This window comes from Balaenoptera musculus, chromosome 5 (assembly GCF_009873245.2).
Source record: "Balaenoptera musculus isolate JJ_BM4_2016_0621 chromosome 5, mBalMus1.pri.v3, whole genome shotgun sequence".
NCBI classification, from domain to species: domain Eukaryota; kingdom Metazoa; phylum Chordata; class Mammalia; order Artiodactyla; family Balaenopteridae; genus Balaenoptera; species Balaenoptera musculus.
The window spans coordinates 68,090,452-68,113,293 of record NC_045789.1 but is presented as its reverse complement, the minus strand read 5'-3'; the positions used below and the strand labels follow the sequence as shown (position 1 = coordinate 68,113,293).

General features: G+C 41.2%; 1 protein-coding gene across 10 annotated transcripts in view; it reads left to right on the top strand.

Annotated features, from left to right (window-relative positions):
- The window catches only part of DCUN1D4 (defective in cullin neddylation 1 domain containing 4), an 81,599-nt gene that overhangs the window by 35,326 nt on the left and 23,431 nt on the right, over positions 1-22,842 (top strand). For 8 of the 10 annotated variants that reach the window (XM_036852848.1, XM_036852850.1, XM_036852849.1 and 5 more), the window contains 4 exons: positions 5,759-5,873; positions 8,688-8,779; positions 16,802-16,872; positions 22,132-22,223. In XM_036852848.1, coding sequence (XP_036708743.1) covers positions 5,759-5,873; positions 8,688-8,779; positions 16,802-16,872; positions 22,132-22,223 — 370 coding nt within the window. Of the gene's footprint in view, positions 1-5,640; positions 5,664-5,758; positions 5,874-8,687; positions 8,780-16,801; positions 16,873-22,131; positions 22,224-22,842 lie in introns of all 10 variants that reach the window. The other 2 variants (XM_036852855.1, XM_036852857.1) reach the window with 2 other exon arrangements.

The window sequence follows — 22,842 nt, the reverse complement described above, 5'->3', positions numbered from 1 at the left end:
TAAAAATTAAGTAACATAAAATCCGTAGTGTTTGGAAATCTGAGAAAGTTAATCACTGTAGTGCCTCTTTGAATTTCTTGGCCCATCAGTAGTCTGAGTCATTTCTATAACAACTGTATATGGAAGAGCCAAACTAAGTGCAAAAGAGGCCTGTTATCTTCCTGCTCTGTTTCCTTTAACACTTTTCTTTGGTGCTTTCAGTCTTCCACCAAAAAAAGAAGAAAGAAAAAAAAAAGGAGAGAGAGAGTGTATGTTAAAATTGGAGAAATAGCGCAAAATACTGGGAGTGAATTTAAAAAGCCAGAGAGGACCAAAAAAAAATGATGAAGGAGGATGATAGATGTCAGAAGTCAGTATTGTTTAGAGAGAAAGGAAAGGAAATATTTTGGTCTTAAATAGTAGGATAAAAATTGCGCATTTGGACACTACTAGTTTTACTGAAGCAAGCAAGTAGTTCAATGCTCTGTTCAAGAAAATGAAATAAAATATTTAGGTACTGGTAAGATGTCTTAAAATGCATCCTATTTACCAACTTAAATTACTATACCTTTGTGACATTATTCGGTGAAAAGTGAGGTGAAATGGCTATATAAAAAGTATTGAAATGGCAGAATGAACATGTAAAATGTTATTGAGTCAAGGCTATAAGATACAACAAACCCATTATAATGAAAATTAGACAGTGAGATTTTTGTATTGGAACATGCGTTTATACTAAGTTTGGAAAAGTCAGAAAAATTCTCTAATTGTATAAACCTCTTTGGAGATGACTAGAAACTGGGCACACAATTTAATATGTCTTACAAAAAATGAATCCTGAACGGGACCTTTTTTTACTTGAGGCCCACAGCAGGAAGATTAAATTAAAAAAAAAAAAAAAAAAAGCAGTGGAGCAGTGACTTAGATACCATTTATTAAGAATAACATGCTTAGTTAAATTATTATCAAAACAGCTAGCTGCATAGGCATTAAAAGGCCTTTGGTTTGATCCAGGTGAACTTAAATTGCTCTTTAAAATTGATTTTTCTGGGACCAAATATTGGAATAGATATGTTAAAAATGTTGGCAGTATTTCTAATTGTTTAACGTAAGAAGAATAGCTATATTCATTGACTACCTGATTTATTTGAAAATATGGTCAGTTAATAGAATAATTTATTTGTTCTTCTTAAAAACTGAACCAAAAAGAAATGAACCTGAACTCAAATCATAGCCTTTGGTTAAAAGATAGAAACAATTTTTATTGCCTTCCTAAGGATCATTTAAACACTTCAGCATCAAGAAAGAGCTTCTAACGATGGAAGAGGTGATTTCAGAGTCACTGTCACAATGTAGAAATATTATAGTCTGAACACCAGAATATCTATCACGATAATGTGAAGGAGCCTGAATCATAGTTTGGGATTACTAGTTGAGATTATTCATCTCTTCCTCTTCCTACTTCTTTATTATTATGATAAAAAGGCATTTTCTCTTTCATAAGTACCTGCCAGATGTTTCTAATGAGATTTAAGATGGATCCTTAAAATCTTTTTCATCACTGTTTTTTCTTGGGTGATTGGCAAATATTGAAAACTTGCAGCTCTGATCATTTTAAATCAATTTATGGGTTAAGTCGCTTTAATTTGTCAAGTATTTATTGAATAGGAACTTTCAGGTGCTCAACTTATTGGCCCGTTGTCTTATCTGTAGAATTGGGGTGGTAATAATACCTCTCAGATTTGTGAAGATAAATTTGAAAGTGCTTTGTAGTTACTAATTTAAAATGTCAGCCTTAATATTTTGCCTCTACCTGTAATGTCAGATTGTTTATACCTAAGTAGATACTTGTAGCAGGTTAAAATAGCTAAAGCTTCTTTGAAACATAAGCATCCCATAACATTTTTGTTTATAGTATTTGCTTACTGAATTTTCTTTTTACTCTAAAAATAAAGTTTAATTAAGGTAGATAGTGATATAAGTTCTAAAGCAGTAAAGTCTAAATTTAATGATATGAATAAATACAAATTTGTAAAACATTCATTTAGATTTAAGTGTTTTTATTATAAAAAGACATCACAGAGTTATTTTAAGAAGCAAACATTCTAGAATATTTGTGTTTAAAAAAAATCCGACCTGCCAGGAAACTTAGAATCAAGTGCTTGTCTTAACTGACGAATGGGAAAGAAAATCTGAAATGGTGGTGTATTATCTATTCATAGATGTTTCAAATTTCTGGAAACATACTGATCTTTAAGCAGAATTTGATTTACGCTTGTTTTAGGAACACATTTATTCAACAAATATTTGAGAGTCTACTGTGGGACTCTCAGTACTGTATATACTGTATTACTACTGTACTGAGATGGTATATTAGCTGCTGGGTCTGCACAGGTGAACAAAGCAGAACCCTGCAAATCAAGGTGCACTTTTGTGCATGAACCTGAAAACCTGAGTTGTTGCTGTCGCTCAGGTAGGATCCCTGGAGCCGTGCGGGCTTGGAGGAGCAGCTTCGGGGCCACCGAGCTGTGAGTTGTGTGCTCTTTGTGTATTTTTGTTGACTTGGTTCATGTTGGCAGATTATTTTAGGTAAACTTGTTTTCCTCAGCATTAAAAAATTGCTTTTGAGAGAGCCTGGAACTTTTCATTGTCGTCATGGGTTCCAGGGTTCTACCTGTGGAGCTGTGCTGCGTCGCGCAAGTTGGACTCGTCCTTCCTGTGAGGTGGGGGGCGGCGAGAGGCTCAGTGAGCCAGTGGGTGCCTGGGCTGTAACGGGAACCGGGGACGAACAGACGCCGTTTCCTTGTGAAGGGTGGCCCCTAACAGTCACTCGCTTATGCCGATGATTAGAGCAGAGAGGTCTGAACGAACGCCACGGGAATAAGTGAAAGAACAAAATGCCAAATTTGGGATGCTTTGGGGCTAGAATACGAGTAAGTTTTACACCAGGAAAAGCGATTTGTGGAACTTGAACAGTAAGAAAAAAAAGTTGAAAAAGTTAGTTATTTTATGATGTTTGTATGTTTACCAGAAACATGATACTCTTGTCAAGTAGGAATCCGTGAAAGCAAGACATTATGCCAGTGTTTCTATGAAGAGGCAAATAGTAGAGGAGCTGGTGGATTGATCTTTATTGGTGAATATTGGTGAAGACATTATTTTAAATGGTGTTCATCTTCCCACACGCTGAGGAGATGAGTGCATTTCCTCTGTGTTCTGCAAACGCTGGTGGGAGGGAGAGGTTCCTCCCCGGAACAGATGCTCAGAACCTGACCGTGACCAGTACCAGGAGACAGTGTCTTTCCTTCAGACGTGCACGTCCAAGGCGGGAGAAGCAAGCCTCGAGGTTGAAGGCAGACTCGTTTCTGAGCAGCGTGGCAGGCTTTCCGGCAAGGCGGGACCCACTTTTTCATTCTGCACGCCCCACCCCGAGGCATTAACGGACAAGAATAAATCTTGACCGTTGGCAGTCTGCAAAAGCTTGGGTCTCCGTGCACCTCTTCAGACCCTTCTGCGCGCTTCAGTGTAAACAGGACTGCCGTTTCACCGGGAGAATGAGCGGGGTGTGTGTGGCGGGCAGCACGTTCTCTGGCTCTCTCTCTTCCTGATTTGCGGCTGTCGTGGGGAGAGAGAGATGGGCGTGCCTTGTGTCTCTGAAGAACCTCCTACTCGCTCCGTTGTTGGGCCCCGGGAAGGGTGGCTGAGGATCCTCGTCTTTTCAGCCTGGTGGGCGCTGCCTCTGGCCGAAGGAGTAGGCAGGGTCCAGTACCCGGCGCTGGGCGCACACCTCGTTCGCGCTGTCGTCCTGGTTCGTGGCAGAAGAGGTGCTTTCGGCTGGTCTGTTCCTGAAGCGCATCGCCCGGGAACTTAGCGTGGTGGTGGAAGCCTGAGTATGTCCTGAGATTTAGGTTCCAGTCCCGACCATTGCGCTTACCAGGTTGGGACTGTTAGCTACTGACAACTCTCTCCCTGCCTTCTGAACCGCTTTCTAGAGAGAACTGTCCACATTCACTGGGATCACACCCTCCGCTCACATCCTTCCCCAGCCTCTTGCTTGTGCATCCGACTGCTGCCACCGCCCTGTGCACTCCTCCTCCTTTGGCTTCCGGGAGTGTACATTCGCCCAGGTTTTCTCCCCACCCAGCTCTTCACCCTCTTTTCCCAGCCCCCGAATATCCACACTCCCTGGGCTCTGGCCTTGGTCCCCTGCTTCTCAGTCTCTGCTGCTGAGGCTGCGTGGAGGCGGCAGTGAGTGGTGGTGGGGAGCTTGGCCTCGCCGCCGAGCTGCTTGGGCTCCATCCTCGACTTCACCTGCTGCCTTCCGGCTGCCGCTTCATCTGTCTGCCTGAGTTTCCTCATTCGTAAGAATGGGGTGGTTGTGAGGATTGGGTCAACGTGGAGGTCCAGCCTGAGCACACACCTCCCTGGTGGCACTCAGATCCCAACATCTGTCTACTCGCAACACTTGGCCACGTGAGCACGTGTTGAATGGATATTTTTCCCTCATAAAACTCCGGAGAGGTAGATCTCATGTTCTCATTCTTCAGATGATGAACCAGAGACCCAGAATAGGCCACTGACTGACTGAGCCACATGACTAGGTGAGGAGCTGGCCCTCATCCATTGAATGCAGAGCACTCAGACCCTATCGCCCGGTGCTGCCTTGTCCCAACGGCTCACTGAGGGCCCCGGGCCCTCCCACCAAGGCACCAGTGGAAGGAGGAGGGCGTGCAGTCCAGATTTCCCCACTTGGCACTTCCGAGACCTTGGAAAGTCTCTTGAATGCCTAAGCCTTAGTTTTTACCATCGGTCAGTAGAGATAATGAACTCTGCCCTGCCTGTCATTCAGGGTTATTGTGGGAACCAAGTGACATAATATCTCTGATAGTACTTGTGCCAAGATGGGTATTTTAATTATGTTGTAATTGTCTTGTAATTTATAATGGTTTAAGACAGTCTGAAGTGAGACTGTCCGGGTTTGAATTCCAGTTTTGCCCCTTACCTGACCCCTCTCTGCCTCCGTTTTCTTATCTGCATAAGCAGTAACGATTATTCTTTTTTCGTAAGCTTGTTGTGAGGTTAAGCGAGGTGTCATACATGTAAATGTTAAGGGCAGGGCCTGGCTCACCATAAGGTTTCCATAGGTGTTCCATGTTGTTGTTACGTTTTAATATCTTTTACCAAATGAAAGTTAATGCTTCCGAAAACCCTGACTGAAAGTGGCAGAAACAAATTAAAAATTTTTATGGAAGTTTTGCCCAAGATCACGTCAGGCTTTTGCCCCAAAAATCCAAATTCTGTTTTTTTTTTTAAATCAGATATTCCTTGAAGCTTAAGAGTGTTGGGACTGATGTACTTGTATGTATTTTAGACCCAAGGTCACCAGTCGAGCTGGCCTTGCCTAATGAAGTACAGAAATGAGACAGCAGTGCACTTCCTTCTGAAGGAATGTTGATGTGTAAAGGAAGCCGGAAGCTTAGATGATTTATATTAGTATTTTTGGAGAGTAAACTGAAGTTATTATAACTTCATTTCTGGTGTGTTTTTTGGGGGCACTATTAACTTATTTGTGTCATTGCTAGGTTTATTTCTTGACTCTAACATTTTCTCAAAGAAGAACTGAAAACCAGTTTTTCACTTTTCATTTTTTCATGTTTACAGATAACATCTAAACCCTTTGCAATGTAAGTTGTGAAAGCTCTTCATTTAGCGCCGATATTCTTTGGAAGGGTTTCGACGTGGCATCCCTTACTTTTGTGCTCTTCACTCTGTTTTGTAGGAAGTCTGCGGTCTTGCAGTTCTTCGGACTGCTTTAGTAAAGTGATGCCGCCGAGGAAAAAGAGAAGACCTGCTTCTGGAGATGATTTATCTGCCAAGAAAAGTAGACACGATAGGTACGTCGCAGAGACAGTGGAACCACATTGATGGCATATGTTTCGAAGAGGCACCTTTCTACCCAAGCCCAGTGTGGGTCTTCTAAGCGTACAAATGCCAACTGGAATATTGTTTTGGTTCTGCCAGGAAAACTTTCAAAGTGTAATTTTTCGTGATACTTACTTAACGTGTGGGCTTATGAAACAAAAACAAGTTAGGTAACCTGAGTTCTTAGAAATTCAAGTTTTATCTCAGTCCATTGATCCATCAAAACTGGTGTAGAGTTTCTTTCTTTGCTTTTAAGAGCCTGCCCTCTGTGCCTGTTGAGGACCTCAGGATTGGTACGTATCTCTTCTTTAAGAGGGTGCCTACTCACTGCCTACAGAGGCTACTCACTGCCTACAACCGCAGGAATCCTGTAGCTGCCTTTGCCAGGACCTGGGCTGCGTGGCTGGAGAGAGCTGCCTGCACCAAATGCTCTAAGCCTGCCTGGACTATTAGCTGAGCTGACATTTCTTCTCAGAAGAGTGAGCATTTGTTAGAAACCATGAAAAACAAGACTGTTGAAACCACTTCTCGTTCAGACAAGTGAACTGTTAATTTTGGTAACTCCCAAGGTCCATTAGACTTGCTTATTTTAGGCATCTTTACTGTTTCACCCAGATTTTAATCTTTTCTGCCTTTTCCCATCTTCCTCCATTCTGGCTCTGTAGGTCACTTCACTTCACTTACGTGGCCTGAATTGCCACATTGATAAATCAAGGGAATTAGATGAGATTTTTCTGCTTCTTTCTCTTTTTTTAAATATAAATTTATTTATTTATTTTTGGCTGTGTTTGGTCTTCGTTGCTGCACGCGGGCTTTCTCTAGCTGCAGCGAGCGGGGGCTACTCTTCGTTGTGGTGCGTGGGCTTCTCATTGCGGTGGCTTCTCTTTTTGCGGAGCACAGGCTGTAGGCGGGCGGGCTTCAGTAGCTGTGGCATGCGGGCTCTAGAGCGCAGGCTCAGTAGTTGTGGCACACGGGCTTAGTTGCTCCGCGGCATGTGGGATCTTCCCGGACCAGGGCTCGAACCCGTGGCGGATTCTTAACCACTGCGCCACCAGGGAAGCCCTGAAGCCAGTTTAAAAACTGGTAATTGAGTTGCAGAAGGGTGCGAGGTACTCTCATTGATAGCATTTCATCAGTCACCTAGGGGATGGGGAGCTGTAGCGTTATCCGGGTTTCATTCTTGGTCTTTTTTGAAAAACAACTTTATTTACATACCACAAGGTATACAATTTTAAGTGTACAGTCCAGTGATCTTTACGGAGTTGTTGGAGTTGTGCAGCCATCACTGCAAACCAATCTTAGAAGGTTCCCATCACCCCAGCTGGAGCCTTGACGCCCATTCACAGTCCATCCCTGTGCCTGTTCCCAGCCCCAGGAAACCACGAATTCACTCTCTGTCCCTACGATTTGCCTTTGCTGAACAGTTCACGTCAATGGTCTTTTTGTGCCTCGCTTCTTTCACTTAGCATAATTTTTTTGAGGTTCATCCATGTAATAGCATTTGGTATCTTTTTCTTTTTTCTGAATGTTATTCCATTGTCCTTTTCTATGTAGAGTATTTTTGAGTGATTCAGTCATTACAGTGTCATATAGAGGTCTCCGGGATATTGACTAGTTAACAGACTTTGAGCTGAGATAGGATGTCCAGGCCCAGCTGAGATAGGATGTCCAGGCAAATCTGTTTGAACCCCTGGGCAGTATCCACCTTTGTTTCCAGGTGGGATGGCTACTTTTTATAGAAGAAATACAAAACTGGTGGTTTGCGGTTTCAGTATCTTAATACTTTATAACCATGTTTTGGGGGTTTTCTGGGTATTAAAACCCAGAATCTCTGATCAGCGGTATATACAGATATTCTGGTGAAAGTCTTGATCATGAATGAATGCTCTTTTAAAAAGAATTATACATGATTTTATATTATATGCTATGTAAATAAAAACTGTATTCACAAATGTTTATATAACTATTTAGACAGTTTATATATAAATACTCATAATTTTTCTATCAGAATCACTATTTTAAAAGTACTGCTGCTTCTCCCCTCCCCAGGTAGGGCCTGTCTTGGTTCTCAGCCCCGTGTCATCATGAAGTAAGGAATCCCTGCCGAGGGTCACAGTGTTGGCAGGCGGAGGCTGCTGTGCTTGCTGACTCAGTTCTCCAGCTTATGTGTCATTTCCACAATGCGAAGGCGTGATAGGAGAGGGGCAGAAGCCAAGGGTTCTCTGTACTTCATTTTCCTGAGGTTTTTTTCCTGGAGACTTGGACATAATTTGATGTTCCTTTTTATTTGCTTGACAAGTTCCTTGGAGGTGTCTAATACTGCCAGGTTCTTCCTTAGTCCATGCTCTGCCCAGCCTGACTCGTATGGCACGGGAGTCAGGAGAACTTGATGCAGAGACATGAGTGAGTCCTAGGGTCACCAGTTGAAGAAACACCATCTACATTTCTTGCTGTTATCACTAGTGTTCTGTAGTTAGTTCTGGCTAGAGAGGTAGAAAGGAGTGTATTAAATACTTGTTCTCTTCAGTTTTTACTGATTATTTGTTCACCAGAGAAAAACCTGTATTAAGTGCTTACCATTTAATTTTGTACTGGGTATGACTGTGTTTAAAACTATAGCTATAAAAGCTGAAGCTTCCAAATGCAAGAAGTGAAATATTTTAAATATACATGAAATACTGACTGAATAGATGTCTGGTTGGGTAAAAGAATAAAAACTATTTGCTACTTTAAAAAACTCAGTATCTTTACTTTAAATAACTTAAAACCCCTTTCTTGATTTCTAGCATGTATAGAAAATATGATACAACTAGAATAAAGACTGAAGAAGAAGCCTTTTCAAGTAAGAGGTGCTTAGAATGGTTCTATGAATATGCAGGTAGGTAATCATTTTTATCATCTAAGACTGAGCCTCATAAAAATAAGGAGTGCCTTAGAGGAGATTAAGGAATTAAAAAGGAGTACTTTTCGAATTTGGGGTGTGTGTGTGTGTGTGTGTGTGTGTGTGTGTGTCTCCCTGTTTTCGGGAGGGAACACAGTTGAAACAAATCACCAAATGTCCTATTTATAGCCAGCAGCTAAGCCAAAGAATTCAGAACACTAGAAGGGAACTGAAAAGATGAAATTGTACTTGGGAGAAATACTTTGGATTGCTAGGAAACCTCTTGAGAATGCTGGTAATGGGTGACTATTTGGTTTATGCATCCAAGTTAAAATAAGCTTTGCTGCTTTGAACCTTTATGTAGTGCAATGGAATTTCTTATATTGTGTCTCTATTTTGAAAGATCATTTGGCAGAGAGTGTTTGTTTTGTCATTTAAAATGTCTTAAATCCAATCCCATTTTTGCAACTTATTATAATTGGTTGGATAATGTAATACTGAAATAAAACGTTTGTTTGTTTTTGTGGCTGTGTATGTGTAAAAAAGGGGGAAAGAAGAATTTTCAGGCGAGTTTGAACTGAAGGCTCTTTTACCTTTCCTCTTCCCCACCATATTTCTGGCCCTATCAGAACTTATCAACTTGACAGTTCCAGTGACCTTCAAACCAATTTTCTTGACATCAGTCTCTACTCCCAGTCGGGTTCTATGTGTTTCCTGTTGTATTATTTGAAAAAAAAAAAATAAACTGAACAGATCATACATGTCATTCCCTAACAATCTGCTGCACCCTTGCCCCCCACTTAAAAATCCCTGCTACCTACAGGAGAAAAGACAACTAACTCAGTGCCATCCCTTTGCCTGGAGTGTTTTTCTCCACTTTTCCATATGGCAAGCTGCTATGCATCTCTTAGCTTACTTAGCTTAATAGCCTTCTTTGTACTCTTACACGAAGGACGTTGTTCATAACTGGTTTTGATACCCTTTTTTTTAAAATTAATTAATTAATTAATTAATTTTTGTCTGTGTTGGGTCTTCGTTTCTGTGCGAGGGCTTTCTCTAGTTGCGGCAAGTGGGGGCCACTCTTCATCGCGGTGTGCGGGCCTCTCACTATCGCGGCCTCTCTTGTTGGGAGCGCAGGCTCAGTAGTTGTGGCTCACGGGCCTAGTTGCTCCGCGGCATGTGGGATCTTCCCAGACCAGGGCTCGAACCCGCGTCCCCTGCATTGGCAGGCAGATTCTCAACCACTGCGCCACCAGGGAAGCCCTTGATACCCTTTTATTGGGTGTCAAAATGAGGATTCCTCCTGGGGCCAGTGTTTTCCTCCTACCCCTACTCTACCCTTTTTCTGATAAAAGTCTTGCACCTTTGGCCACAGAGATTGTTCCAGGGGCTGCCAGGTAACCCAGGTCAGGACAATCAGATAAAATTTCCTAGGGTTTTCAGATTGAAGCTGGGAGGAGAGCATCTTTCTCTTCTGGTGGTAGACTTGAAAGGATGCGATCCTGATTCCTGTAGTTTTTTGGATTTTTGTGAGCTACCCCAATATCCTTCTAGTGAATTCTCTTTCATTACTTGAACTAGTTTGAGCTGGATTTTGTTTGCAGGGCACAGACACATGGTACAGACACTTATATAGTATTAGAATTTATCTGTTTTCATGTCTAGGTCTTGAGAACATGAATCTCTTGAAGACGTTTTGTGAAAGTGGTTAGCACGTTTCCAGGTGTTCAGTACTTGAGTCTGAATGATGGAATGTTTTCTCATGTTCATATCAGTTTGATGATGAAGATCTCTTGCTTTCTCATATTGGTTCACATTTATTGTTATGAAATATATTATAAAAAGGAAAGTTTAAACAGAAAAAGTGTACTTAATCCCACCACCATAGCACAGCTATTTTGATATTTTTGTGTCTTCCTTTATAAGCAAATATGAATTTTTCCATAGTAAAAGCCACACTTCTGTTTTCTTTTAAAAGGAAGCAAGGTACAGTTTTCCTTCTTGTTGCTTTTCTCTGGCTCAGAAAGATGACATTTGAGATAAAGATTAAGCCACATTCTTTAGGTTCCTTGAGGCCCCTGCCAGGTGGTTCCTTGGGATTTCATCACTGCGAGAAGTTTATGTGGGTGTGGCTATCCCTATTTTTATTAATGCCTCCCCCTTTTTTTTTTTTTTGCTTTTTTTGTAGTTTATCAGGGAAAATAGCTTGAAATTGAGAACAACTGGCACCTGCTTTCTTTTTTAAAAAAATTAATTAATTAATTAATTTATTTTTGACTGCATTGGGTCTTCGTTGCTGGGCGTGGGCTTTTCTCTAGTTGCGGTGAGCGGGGGGTACTCTTCTTTGCGGTGTGCAGGCTTCTCATTGTGGTGGCTTCTCTTTGTTGTGGAGCATGGACTCTAGGCGTGCAGGCTTCAGTAGTTGTGGCACGCGGGCTCTAGAGCTCAGGCTCAGTAGTTGTGGCGCACGGGCTTAGTTGCTCCGCGGTATGTGGGATCTTCCCGGACCGGGGCTCGAACCTGTGTCCCTTGCATTGGCAGGCGGATTCTTAACCACTGCGCCACCAGGGAAGTCCTCATTTTTTAATATCCCAACTACATGAATATAAACTGAAGATAAGTATTATTCAAGAAAAATGCACGGCAAGAAGTCCCTGGAAGGTTGTGCTCTGGGCAAGTCTGTGGGAGCAGACAGTGAGGCTGTGGGCCCCCTGCGCTAGGGTGAGGGCCTGCCCCCCTCGCTGTGCTCGTGTTCCCTCGGAGAGAGCCACCTGCTTTTGGTTGACTCCCTGCACTGAATCCGGAGTGGAGTGGAGGGTGGTAGGGGCCTTGGTGGTGCAGTTGTGCTACACAGATGGACCTTAGTTCTTTCCAGAGTTCTCAGTTCCACCCTTGCCCTGCCCTCTGCCCTCTGTCCTCTGCACTCCTTTAGCCTGAGCCCAGCTCCCCCCAGCTCCTGCATGGCCAGTTAGTCCCCGCTCTCTTTTGCACATCCTGTGATGCAGCCTCTCACCTTTTTAAATCCCTGTCAACTCAGTTTCTGATTCTCAGAGATTTAATAAGTGAAATGCTCTCCACTGGGACTCTTGTCCTGTTCTCTGTGGTTATAGGCTTACTCCCTTTTGTACTTTGGCACTTGAGTCCTCTGTGACTTTAGAAAGGATTGCTGGGGGCAAGATTGGGGGAGTGTCTTATTTAGACCTCCGTCTGAAACTGGAATCCCATTTCTTTTCATTATAATAAGCAGTTTTACATAAATGATTTATCTAATAACTTCCACTTTCTGAAATATATCTAAGAGTAAGAGATGAGACCAGATACACAAGTGCCAACATTTCAGAGTCACACTAAAGCTCACACATGTCGGTCATAAAAGTTCTACAAGTCCTGACTGTGGGCCCTTCATCTCTACTTTGGATTAGGTTCTATAGCAGAATTGTTTCTTGGTTTACCAAAGTGAGATTTGGGACCAGGAGCAGGTGCTAAGTGACAAAGGAGACAAAGGTTTCGCTGACAAAGGTTTCTCGGCAAAGGAGACAGTGTGGCCCCGTTTGCCCCAGTGATGCAGCATGGTGTGATTATGGAAACTCTGCCATGAGCGTCTTGGGCTCTCATGAAAGGGTTAAGTATATTTAGTTAGGGACCCCTGCTTAAAATGGCAGTGAAAGTGGGAGGACCACTTTTTTCTAGATTATTGTCAGTACATCTGCCTTCTAAATGTACCTCTAGTATCTTTCACCAGGGCATTCTATAGCTTTTAAACCGTCTCCCTCAAACCCACTTTTAATCCACTTTGTGTTAACCAGTGGCCTATTTATTAGATTAAGATTGTTCAATTTACAGGTAAAATGATAAATCTAGTGTAAATACACCCATAATCCCAATGAACAATGTGATCACAAATAGATCTAAATGTGTACATGGGAATGATTATGAGAAAAAAGGAAAAGTTGTTGTAGATAGCAGGATTATGGGTAGCCTTTAAGTAATGTTGACTGATAAGCTATATTTAATATTTTTAGGATAAAATATTAAAGTCATATGAGTCATCATGCCGTTGCAGATCATATTGTTAAAACCCTGCTCTTTTCAAATACACAAGTGCACGTGTATATAAGTAATATGACAATGGCATTGCATAAAATGTGGAAAAAAGAAAAAAGCATGGCTAACTTAATGTTTACCACTGCCCAGTGTACCTCAGCCAACCTTTGAGGGCCTGCTACGTGCCAGGCTCTGGGGTGCGGATGACAGAAGCACTGTACTCAGAGCTTATTTTCTGTGTGGCAAACAGACAAACAAATGAGAAGCATCGTCATTGTAATGAGCATTGACAGGGAGAGGAGGCCAGGTTGGAGGGGGTGTGAGTGGGACAGCCAGCTGGGAGACCCCAGGGCCCTGTGCACAGGTAGTGGAAGGGCAGGTGGCTTGCCAGGCTCAAGAATAGGTAGCAGTAAAAGAGCTTTTTTAAATCACGAAGAATAGAAGCCAAAGACAAAAAATTTTTTAAGATTATAAAGTACCTTTTTTTTTCTCAGCTCTGTGCAACCACCTGCCAATGAGTCCTGTCAGTAGATACCAAAGAGTCATCTGTTCCTACAACCAAACCTCTTAGCAAAATAGTAATAGGTGGATACTTCCATATGAGAATAATTACTCTTTAATGTCACAGCCTAAATGCTTTACAGTAGTGGAATGAGGAAAGGAACTATGAAACATGGGATACACACACACACAGTCACCTACGGGGGGTAACGTAAAGTGTGTCAGCTAGGTGTTCTCACAGGAAGATTATCAGACACAGTCGGTGAAAAAAGCAAGGTGTAGAATTTATAGGTACAGTATGAACCCATGTGTATAGATAAACAAATTCAGGGCTACATTTTACCGTATATTTGCACATACATAAATACACAGCAAAAAGGTCTGGGAGGATACATGCCTGTCTCGTAAGGAAAGGAAGAAGGCAGGCTTTCTCTTTTTACTCTATTTTACCTGGCCTTCTTTATTGGAACATTTCACCGTGTGAATGTCTTCGTATATCGTTTGTGTAATATACACATGAGTGCCCACATGCGGTGCTGTGCACACTCAAACCCAAGTGATAAAATGCCAACTGTATTTTCATTTGAGTCAAGAATGAGATAAAGATGCCCACTCTCATTCTTCTTATTTGCCATTGTTTTGGGAGTTATTAGCTAATGCTGTTAGGTAAGAGAAAGAAAGAAGGGGCACGAATACAGGAAAGGAGGAGGCAAAAATGATCATTCGTTGAAGGTGAAATGATTGAATTGTGGTGTACCTGGAAAGCCAAAGAGAATTGCCTGAAAAACTTAGAAACTAAATAAGTATGTATATATATTCTGCAGGTAGAATTTATAGAATGGCTTATTTGGGGAAGGGTTCTTAAAGAAATTCTTTTATTTATTTATGGGCTCTGTAGTTTGCGGCACATGGGCTTTCTGGTTGAGGCGCGTGGGCTCCGTAGTTGCGGCCCGCCGGCTTAGTTGCTCTGCAGCATGTGGGATCTTAGTTCCCTGACCAGGGATCGAGCCCGTGTCCCCTGCATTGGCAGGAGGATTCTTTACCACTGGACCACCAGGGAAGTCCCAGAAATTCTTTAATAAGTGGTCATCTCTGGGGAGTAGAGAGAAGTTAGGGGGAAACTTTTGCTTTTTTAACATTTTTATTTTCAGTTTTACTTTTAAATGAAATTTTATATCATGTTCATGTATTAATGTTGCCCAAAAAACTAAGTTAAAAATTAAGTAAACTTTTATTTGATTTTCCCTCCATAATCAAGATAAAAAAATTAAGAATTCATAGAAAAACATGTAAAATAAAAGGAGAAAAAAGAAAGTCCCAGAAAAAGTTAACAGATTTGAATATGTGAAATAAAACTCTTTGTAACAAAGTAGCACATTTGTGATTAAAAGGAAAATAACACATGCAGAAAAAGTATTTGCTCTGGCTAGATTATATGAAAGAGCCTGAGTTTGGACTTCAGGGGGAGCCAAGGATTAGAAGCAGAAAAGTGACACAAGACTGTCCAAGGTGATTTTAATAGTCATCCTTTGTTGAGAACAACCACCTTACACTTTTATTGTGATATAGTTATTACTGTATTGAAATTACTCTTATGCTTTGTCTCCCTTCCTGGAGGACAAGGACCATGTATTACTCCTCTTTAGCCACTTCTACAGTGCATCGCTCCAGGGTGTGCCCGGTAGATAATATCTGAATGAAACTGAGACATTTTCAGATGGTGGATCCTGCTGGTCTTGGCAGCTTGCTAGATCTGAAGGCTATGGAAGATTGTAGAGTGATTCTTGTGTGGTCCAGTGGCTAAGACTCTGTGCTCCCAATGCAGGGGGCCCAGGTTCGATCCCTGGTCAGGGAACTAGATCCCACATGCCGCAACTAAAGATCCCGCATGCCGCAAGTAAAAGATCCCGTGTGCCACAACTAAGACCCAACGCAGCCAAATAAATAAAATCTTTTATTTTTTTTTAAAAAAAAGAATAAATAGCTCTTACACTTGAGGAACTTAGAAGGAAAGGTAGATGAGTTGGGACTTAATGCAAATGTGAGAAAAGCATTCCTAGCATTGCACGGGGTCACAGAGGACTGCCTGACCCAGCCTCCGCTGCTGGGGGTGGGGAGATTGGGAGTACTGCCTGTATGGTTCCTGTCTTAAAGATTGAAGAAGCTGGCATGGGAAGATGGGGAGAGGGGAGAGGGAGATGGGCTGCGGCCACAAAGAGTTAGTACTGCGTTGGGTATGTGTCAGGATGTGTGTGCGTAGCAAACAATGGGTCGGTGTTTCTGGATCTTAATTTGTATTCATTCAGCAATATCTATTTGATTCTTTTATTTCCAAGAAACTTGATACGAAGGTGGAAAGCTATGAGGCTGAAGAGGAAGGGACGCGGTAGATCATAGAGAACCTTATTTGATATGCCAGAGACTTTGGACTTTATCCGTAGGTAGTAGGGAACTTAAAATCGAAAGAGTTTGTGTTTGAGGTGGCCCCTCCAGGTGGCTTTGTAAGGGATGGGTCCGAGGGGGGTGAGCCTCTGGAATTAGGGAGATCCTGAGGAGACTGCTGAGGTCATCTAAGTGAGAGAATGACATCTGAACAGGTCAGTGCAGTTAAGAAATATTTGGAAAGTAAAATTGGCAGCACACTTGGTAACTGATTGGCCCTGGAGAATGTAGGAGAAGGGGGGGACTCCAGGATGATGCCTCAGTTTCTATTTCTGGTGGTGCCCCCGTTGAGACGCTACAGGAGGATAATCTCAGCTACCACAGAGAAGCCACATAAAATAAAGATGGACTGTGTCTACTGGATGTGGCGATTAGGAGTTTATTGGTGACCTTGGCAAGAAGAGTTGCAGTGGAGTGAGATGAGCAAAAACCAGATTGCAGTGGTTGAAGAACGAATGGGGGCTACAGTAGAGCTGGGACATGGGGACAGTTCTTTCAGGAAGAAACAGAGATAATGTGGAATGTGAAGAAAGGGGTTATTGCCTTGTCTAGAACAAAAAGACTGCTTGGTTTTTTTTCTGTGTAAAAGAAACAATTATGTTATCTCCCAGTTAGTTTTATAAAGAATATTAGGTGGTGGTTTGCTGTGTTTCCAAAAATTACTGTATGTGTTGAAATTATTACCAAAATAAGAATAGAGATTTAAGCTACTTTAAAGAACAGGAATTGAATGCCTGTAGCCTTATCTTTAGACATAAATTATGTGTACATCTGTCCACAGGTTGAAGGACTTGGCCATAAACTGACTTAAATGTGCAGAACAGAATCCTTCAAAGATAGAACTGAAATTCTAGAATATTTTTCAATATATTCTTGGTGATTTCTTCCTTCAGAAAGGATTTATGGTCTTTAAGTGTTATATGATCTAAGTTTACTTTAATAATAAGTATTTTAACAGTATAATACTACTATAGTAGTAATAGTGTATGTACATGGTTAGATTTAATTTCTATAAATTGCATTTCATCACAGGTACTGATGATGTTGTAGGTCCCGAAGGCATGGAGAAATTTTGTGAAGACATTGGTGTCGAACCAGAAAATGTAAGTCTAACTTACTAATTTGGGTAGATCAGTTGATCTGATTTTGTCTCTTGGCAAATAAAGCAACAATGAAGATGTAAGGGTGCATTAGTTTTTATGAGGCAGTCTAAGAAATAAGTTCCAATTCTAAATTGGTTTGTAAGCAAAAGTTTTTTTGCAATTGGTATGGTGTAACTACAGTCAGTTATTTTTTTCTCTCATTTAATTTCTTGTCTCTAAAAGGTACAGTAATATAGTAATTAAACTAGATGTTTAAAAAGTGGCGTGGGCATGTGTGCCTACCATGACGGATAACTGGGGGACTGAGGACTTTGTGTATCTTTGTCCCCCTCCGTAGTTGTTCCAGCCTAATGTAGAGTTTGTCCAGGACTTTGAATAATTAATTATTCATAAGGGTTTTGAATAGGTTATAATTAGAAAGATTTTTTCACAGCGCCTTCATTTCCAGTTGAATTTAGCTCAGAAAGTGATTGCTTTTTAGTGTAAAGCCCCTAAGTATTTCCTTTAAAACATTTAATTAGAAGTTTTTTTATATGCTTCATTATTTTTGCATGATTCTTATCATCATGTTATTTTTGAATATTTTTTCCTATTCCCACATTTGTCTTACTGCAAAATGAAACATTATACAAATGCTCTGACTCATTAACTATGCAGTTTAATATTACATCAGCCTCCAATTTAACAAATACCTCTTATATCCTAAATGAATTTATGCTCTGGAAGAGCTCTCAAGGGATCATCCCTTTCATTCAGACTGTTGGTGAGATATCTGGTACCCATGCATATCATGCTCTTCAAGACTTCACACTTCTTTCTTTAAAAAAATTTTGTTGGGCTTCCCTGGTGACGCAGTGGTTAAGAATCCACCTGCCAATGCAAAGGACACAGGTTTGACCCCTGGCCCGGGAAGATCCCACATGCCACGGAGCAACTAAGCCCACAACTACTGAGCCTGCGCTCTAGAGCCCGCGAGGCACAACTACTGAAGCCCGTGTGCCTAGAGCCCGTGCTCCACAACAAGAGAAGCCCGCGCACCGCAACAAAGAGTAGCCCCCGCTCACCGCAACTAGAGAAAGCCCGTGCGCAGTAATGAAGACCCAACGCAGCCAAAAATAAAAACAAGCAAACAAACAAATAAATTAATTAAAAAAAAAAATTTTTGTTACCATTTCTATGCCTCCATCCTTCCCACTTCCCCCCCAAGTAACACTGTAAATTTTCTAAAGAGCCTTTGGACTGTCTTTAACTTACTACATGGATTTTAGTCTTGTATTTTTATTTTAATGTAATCTAGTTCAGGTGTTTTGATAAATTATTGAGTTTGGTACAGAGGTTTGGGGACAGCTGGGTCAGTAGTATTTTGCCTGATCTAGTCCATAGCCTAGTCATAGACAGACAAAAACATTTCACTGACCTTAAGAAGGAAGTTTTCTGACAGGGGCTGGGCCAAGGTTGGCAGTGTTTTCTGGACAGTAGTGTAAAAGGGGCGAGAGTGAGCTGGGCCTGAGAGGAGGTCCAGAGGTTCCACCCGGGGGACAGTAATCAGCATGTGATCAGAGGGGTGGGTAGCAGGGCCCAATGGTGGGGAGGCTGGGAGGCACCGGGCCGCCCGTGTGAGAAGGATCAGGTGGGCATCTCCTCTCAGGGCCAGAAAGGCCTGTCGGGTGGGAGGAGTGCTGACACTGATTCTAACCGAGAAAACAGGGAGGCCCAGCTCTTTAAAGTTCCTCAGCCCCAAATACCACTACTCAATAAAAAATAGCTACTGTTATTATCGTTTTTTGGCAATTATGAGTCTTTGGTTCTCTATTTCTGTAGCAGTAGAAATAGTCTTGAAATGCTGAATCACATAGAAGACTGAACGACTGAATTCAGACTATTATTCCAAAGCATTGATTCCTGTACTTCAATTCTAAGCTGGCACTAATAGAATTTTTTAATTCTATTCATCACTAAAAAGGAAAAATGTTAAGTAAATTCTGATAAGCCATCAATTGTGGATACATCCCAATTTCAAAAATCGTTTGAAAAACCAGCACAAGAATAGTTTTTTAGAGGCTTGTCTGCATTGATGAGTGAGCACTTTAAAGTCTTTAAAACCCTCACCTTGCCTGATATTTATAGCTTATGAAATTTAAGCAGGCTTGTAAAATTCAGTTCAACTTCCGTTTTCTAAGGTAACAGCAAAATCCTTTAAGTAGCTAGCTTCCTTATTAGCTGTACTAGGGAAAGGTCTATTTGTGTAAAGAAGTACCCATTGTGAATATCTGCTTTGGCTGTTTGACCACATTACATGCATGCTTGTACGTGTGTTCCTTTACCATAACCTTTTTTTTTTTTTAACTTAACAAGTATTTATGTGGAAATTTTAATCCTTCTAATAGAGGATTGAGTATAGATAATGTTTGAGAACATACGAAGTTTGAATTAGAAAATATGTAAATAGATACATAGGAGTCAGAATTCCAAGAAAAGCTGAGGGATGAGGAGAAAATCCACTAATGTGTGAATAGTTTGAAGAACACGTAACGCCTTCTTTCTGGAAAATCCTTCCTAGTAGGCCCCTGGTCTCTTAAGTCACCATTTTCTAACCAATTTAATAATCACATTTTGTGGTGATGTGCATAATATGTAGAAAAATTGGTTCACTTATCAGTTCTGGTTATCTAGAATCTAGATTAGTAATCTAGATTCTAGACTTTTAATCTAGATTTTTAAAATCTAAAAAACCTAGTGACTTAAAAAAAATGGGTAAGTACTGATTGAATTGATATTTGATTGATAGGTCCTAGAGGTTTACTGGGTTCTCACTGATACTAATCTCCAAAGTAGAAAACCATAAAAGTCAGCACCAAGAGAAAGCTTTGCATTAATCTTCCAGTTATAAATTAAACAAAGCTGGAGATTTTTAGTCTACAAACGAGTTCATTGGCAGTTGGAAGGACAGACCTTCTGAACCTCCTGAATGCTGTTGTTCTGGAGTCCTTCATGTGCCTGTTGGCTCCCAGGGCCTAATTAAATCATCTAAAGTGATTTCTGAGTGGCTGCTTGCCTCATTATGGTGGGGAGTGTTATGCTTTTATTTTGCATTTTGTTGTTGTTTGGGATTTTAAAAACTTTGGTTCTATTACAAAAAATAATATAAGGCAGGTGCAAAATTGTATTTTTTGATTCATTTTCAGGGATAACAGCCTAAAAATATGTTGATGCTCTTTTTTTTTAATTTTTATTTTATATTGGAGTGTAGTTGATTGACAACGTTGTGTTAGTTTCAGGTGTACAGCAGAGTGATTCAGTTGTACACATACACGTATCTATTCTTTTTCAGATTCTTTTCCCATGTAGGTTATTACAGAATATTGAGTAGAGTTCCCTGTGCTATACAGTAGGTCCTTGTTGATGGTCTATTTTATATATAGTAGTGTGTATATGTTAATCCCAAACTCCTAATTTATCCCTCCCCGCCCCCGCCTTTCCCCTTTGGTAGCCGTAAGTCTGTTCTCTGTGTCTGTGAATCTATTTCTGCTTCATAGATAGGTTCCTTGGTGTCATACTTTAGATTCCATATATAAGTGATATCATATAGTATTTGTCTCTCTCTGTCTGACTTACTTCACTTAGTATGATGATCTCCAGGTCCATCCATGTTGCTGGAAATGGCATTATTTCATTCTTTTTTATGGCTGAGTAGTATTCCATTATCTATATGTACCACATCTTCTTTCTCCATTCATATGTCGATGGACATTTAGGTTGCTTCCATTTCTTGGCTTGCCTCATTTTTTTATGTTATGTCACCCCGATTCCTTTCACCGTCACCACCATCTGACCCATTTGGGCACATGGATTGTAGTTTAATGGTTTGGGGCAGTTCTTCTGTTAGTTGAAATGAAGCATTTAGGTCCTGGGTAAAGAAATCAGATTAACTGCCAAATGCAGAGCATGCTAGTCCCCGGCCAGCTGTATACAGAAACATTTATTTTCTTCCCATTGCCTTCTCTTTTTTTATTACAACAAATGGACATATAGCCATTCAACAGTGTATGTGTGAGCTCCACTTTTGTACTCGGGTTCCCTTTTGTATGAATGACTCTCCAGAGATAGCCAGCCTTGCAGAGTGGCAAAGCTTCCTAGGACGGTCCTAGGAAGGCCCTGTCCCTCTTCTTTACCTCTCTAGGAGTGGCATACTTTCTTTTTTAGTTACCCCTCACCTTGTCTTGGGTCTTTGAGGTAGACAGGATGGGAGAGCTTCCTCCTCATCCCCCAATCCAGGCGGCCTCAGCTCTGTCCCTGTGTAAGAGCCCTGGAGAGCTTCCAGTTGGAGGCATCTTGGAAATGTAATTTTGTCTTTTATACCTTTAGGTATTTATTAAACTCACCATCACTGTCTCGGTGCCACCTTTTCTCTAAAGCAGCTGAGTGAAAAAGTGACGAGCGGTGCCAAAAGCCCGAGTTGTCACAGTTCCTCATGTCTGCACAGTTTCAGAAGATGCACTGAAAGCAAGGATGGCGCCCCACTGAGAAGTGATTGAGTGATTGTCCGCTCATCCTGCGCTCATTGCAGGCACAGTGCCACCGAAGTGGAGTGTTGGGCTACTTTAAAATCATTTCCCCAGTGTATGTAGTTGAACTCACAAACATCGAGTCCACTGTCCGTGTCCCACCACCTACCGTTTGGGTTTTTAACACTCTGTTCTGCACCTCACTCTTTTCATTTTCACTTAATAAATCTTGGAAACTGTTCCATATTTGTACTGATGGCTCCACTTCATTTGTCTCACTGGTGACATAGTATTCTTTTGTATGGAATGTGTTTAGCAAAGAAGTATTTAAGTAGTCCCTTATTAGTAGATGTTTGGTTGTTTTCAGTCTTTTGCTACTACAAATAGTACTGTAGTCAGTCTTGCTGACTATACAGCTTTGTGTATATGTGCAGGTGTATCTGTGAGATAACTTTCCATAGGTGGAACTGCTGGTTTCAGTTTTGATACATACTGCAGAACTGCCCTCGGGAGAGGTTAATGGCTTTACACTTCCACCCTCAGGCATCATAAGAAGTCATGTTTCTCCAAACCCTTGTCAGCAGACTAAATTATCAAACTTTTAGATGTTTGCCAAGCTAGAACTCATTTTTGAAGTTCATATTTCAGTGACTAAACTACTGTGAACAGAAGCATTTGGCTGATGTTAATGTATTTAATTGCTGAGGTCTGTCCTTATTTGATTGGTCTTTCTGCTTTGTTTTGTTTTAAACAGGTAGTTATGCTCGTCCTAGCTTGGAAATTGGACGCACAGAACATGGGTTATTTTACTCTACAGGAATGGTTAAAAGGAATGACGTCTCTACAGTAAGTCCTGAGGCCACCCTGGGGCAGGGGTGGGGGGTGGGTGTCCTTGCCCTCCCCTCGCTGCCTGCCTGCCTCCCCCGGGGTCTCATCGAGCCTGGCTTGGGTGACTGAAGGAACGCCAGGGGATCTGGGCAGGCTTCACCTGTGGCCATAGGTGTGAAGACCAGGCCCCGTTTTCCTATGATGAGGAGGGCTATAATGGATGAATTTTAGAAATTAAAGTTTTTATATAATGTATATCGTTTATTTTAGTATTCTTCTAGAGCAGCTCAATAGAAATAGGCCATCCTTTTCTCATATATGTGAGCCACGTGTATAATTTAAAATTTTCTAATAGCCACATTTAAAAAAAGTAAAAAGAAACAGGTAAAATTTATTTTAATATATTGTACTTAATCCAGAATATCCAAAATATTATCATTCCAACATGTAACCAATATTTTTAAAAGCTGTTTTACCTTCTTTTTCATATTGAATCTTGAAAATCTGGTGTATATTTTACATTTATGGTACATCTCAGTCTTCATTAGCTGCATTTCAGGTGCCCAGTAGCCACATGTGTCTAGTGGCTACCGTATTGGACAGTGCAGGTTTAAAATCAAAGTATTAGCATCTGGTT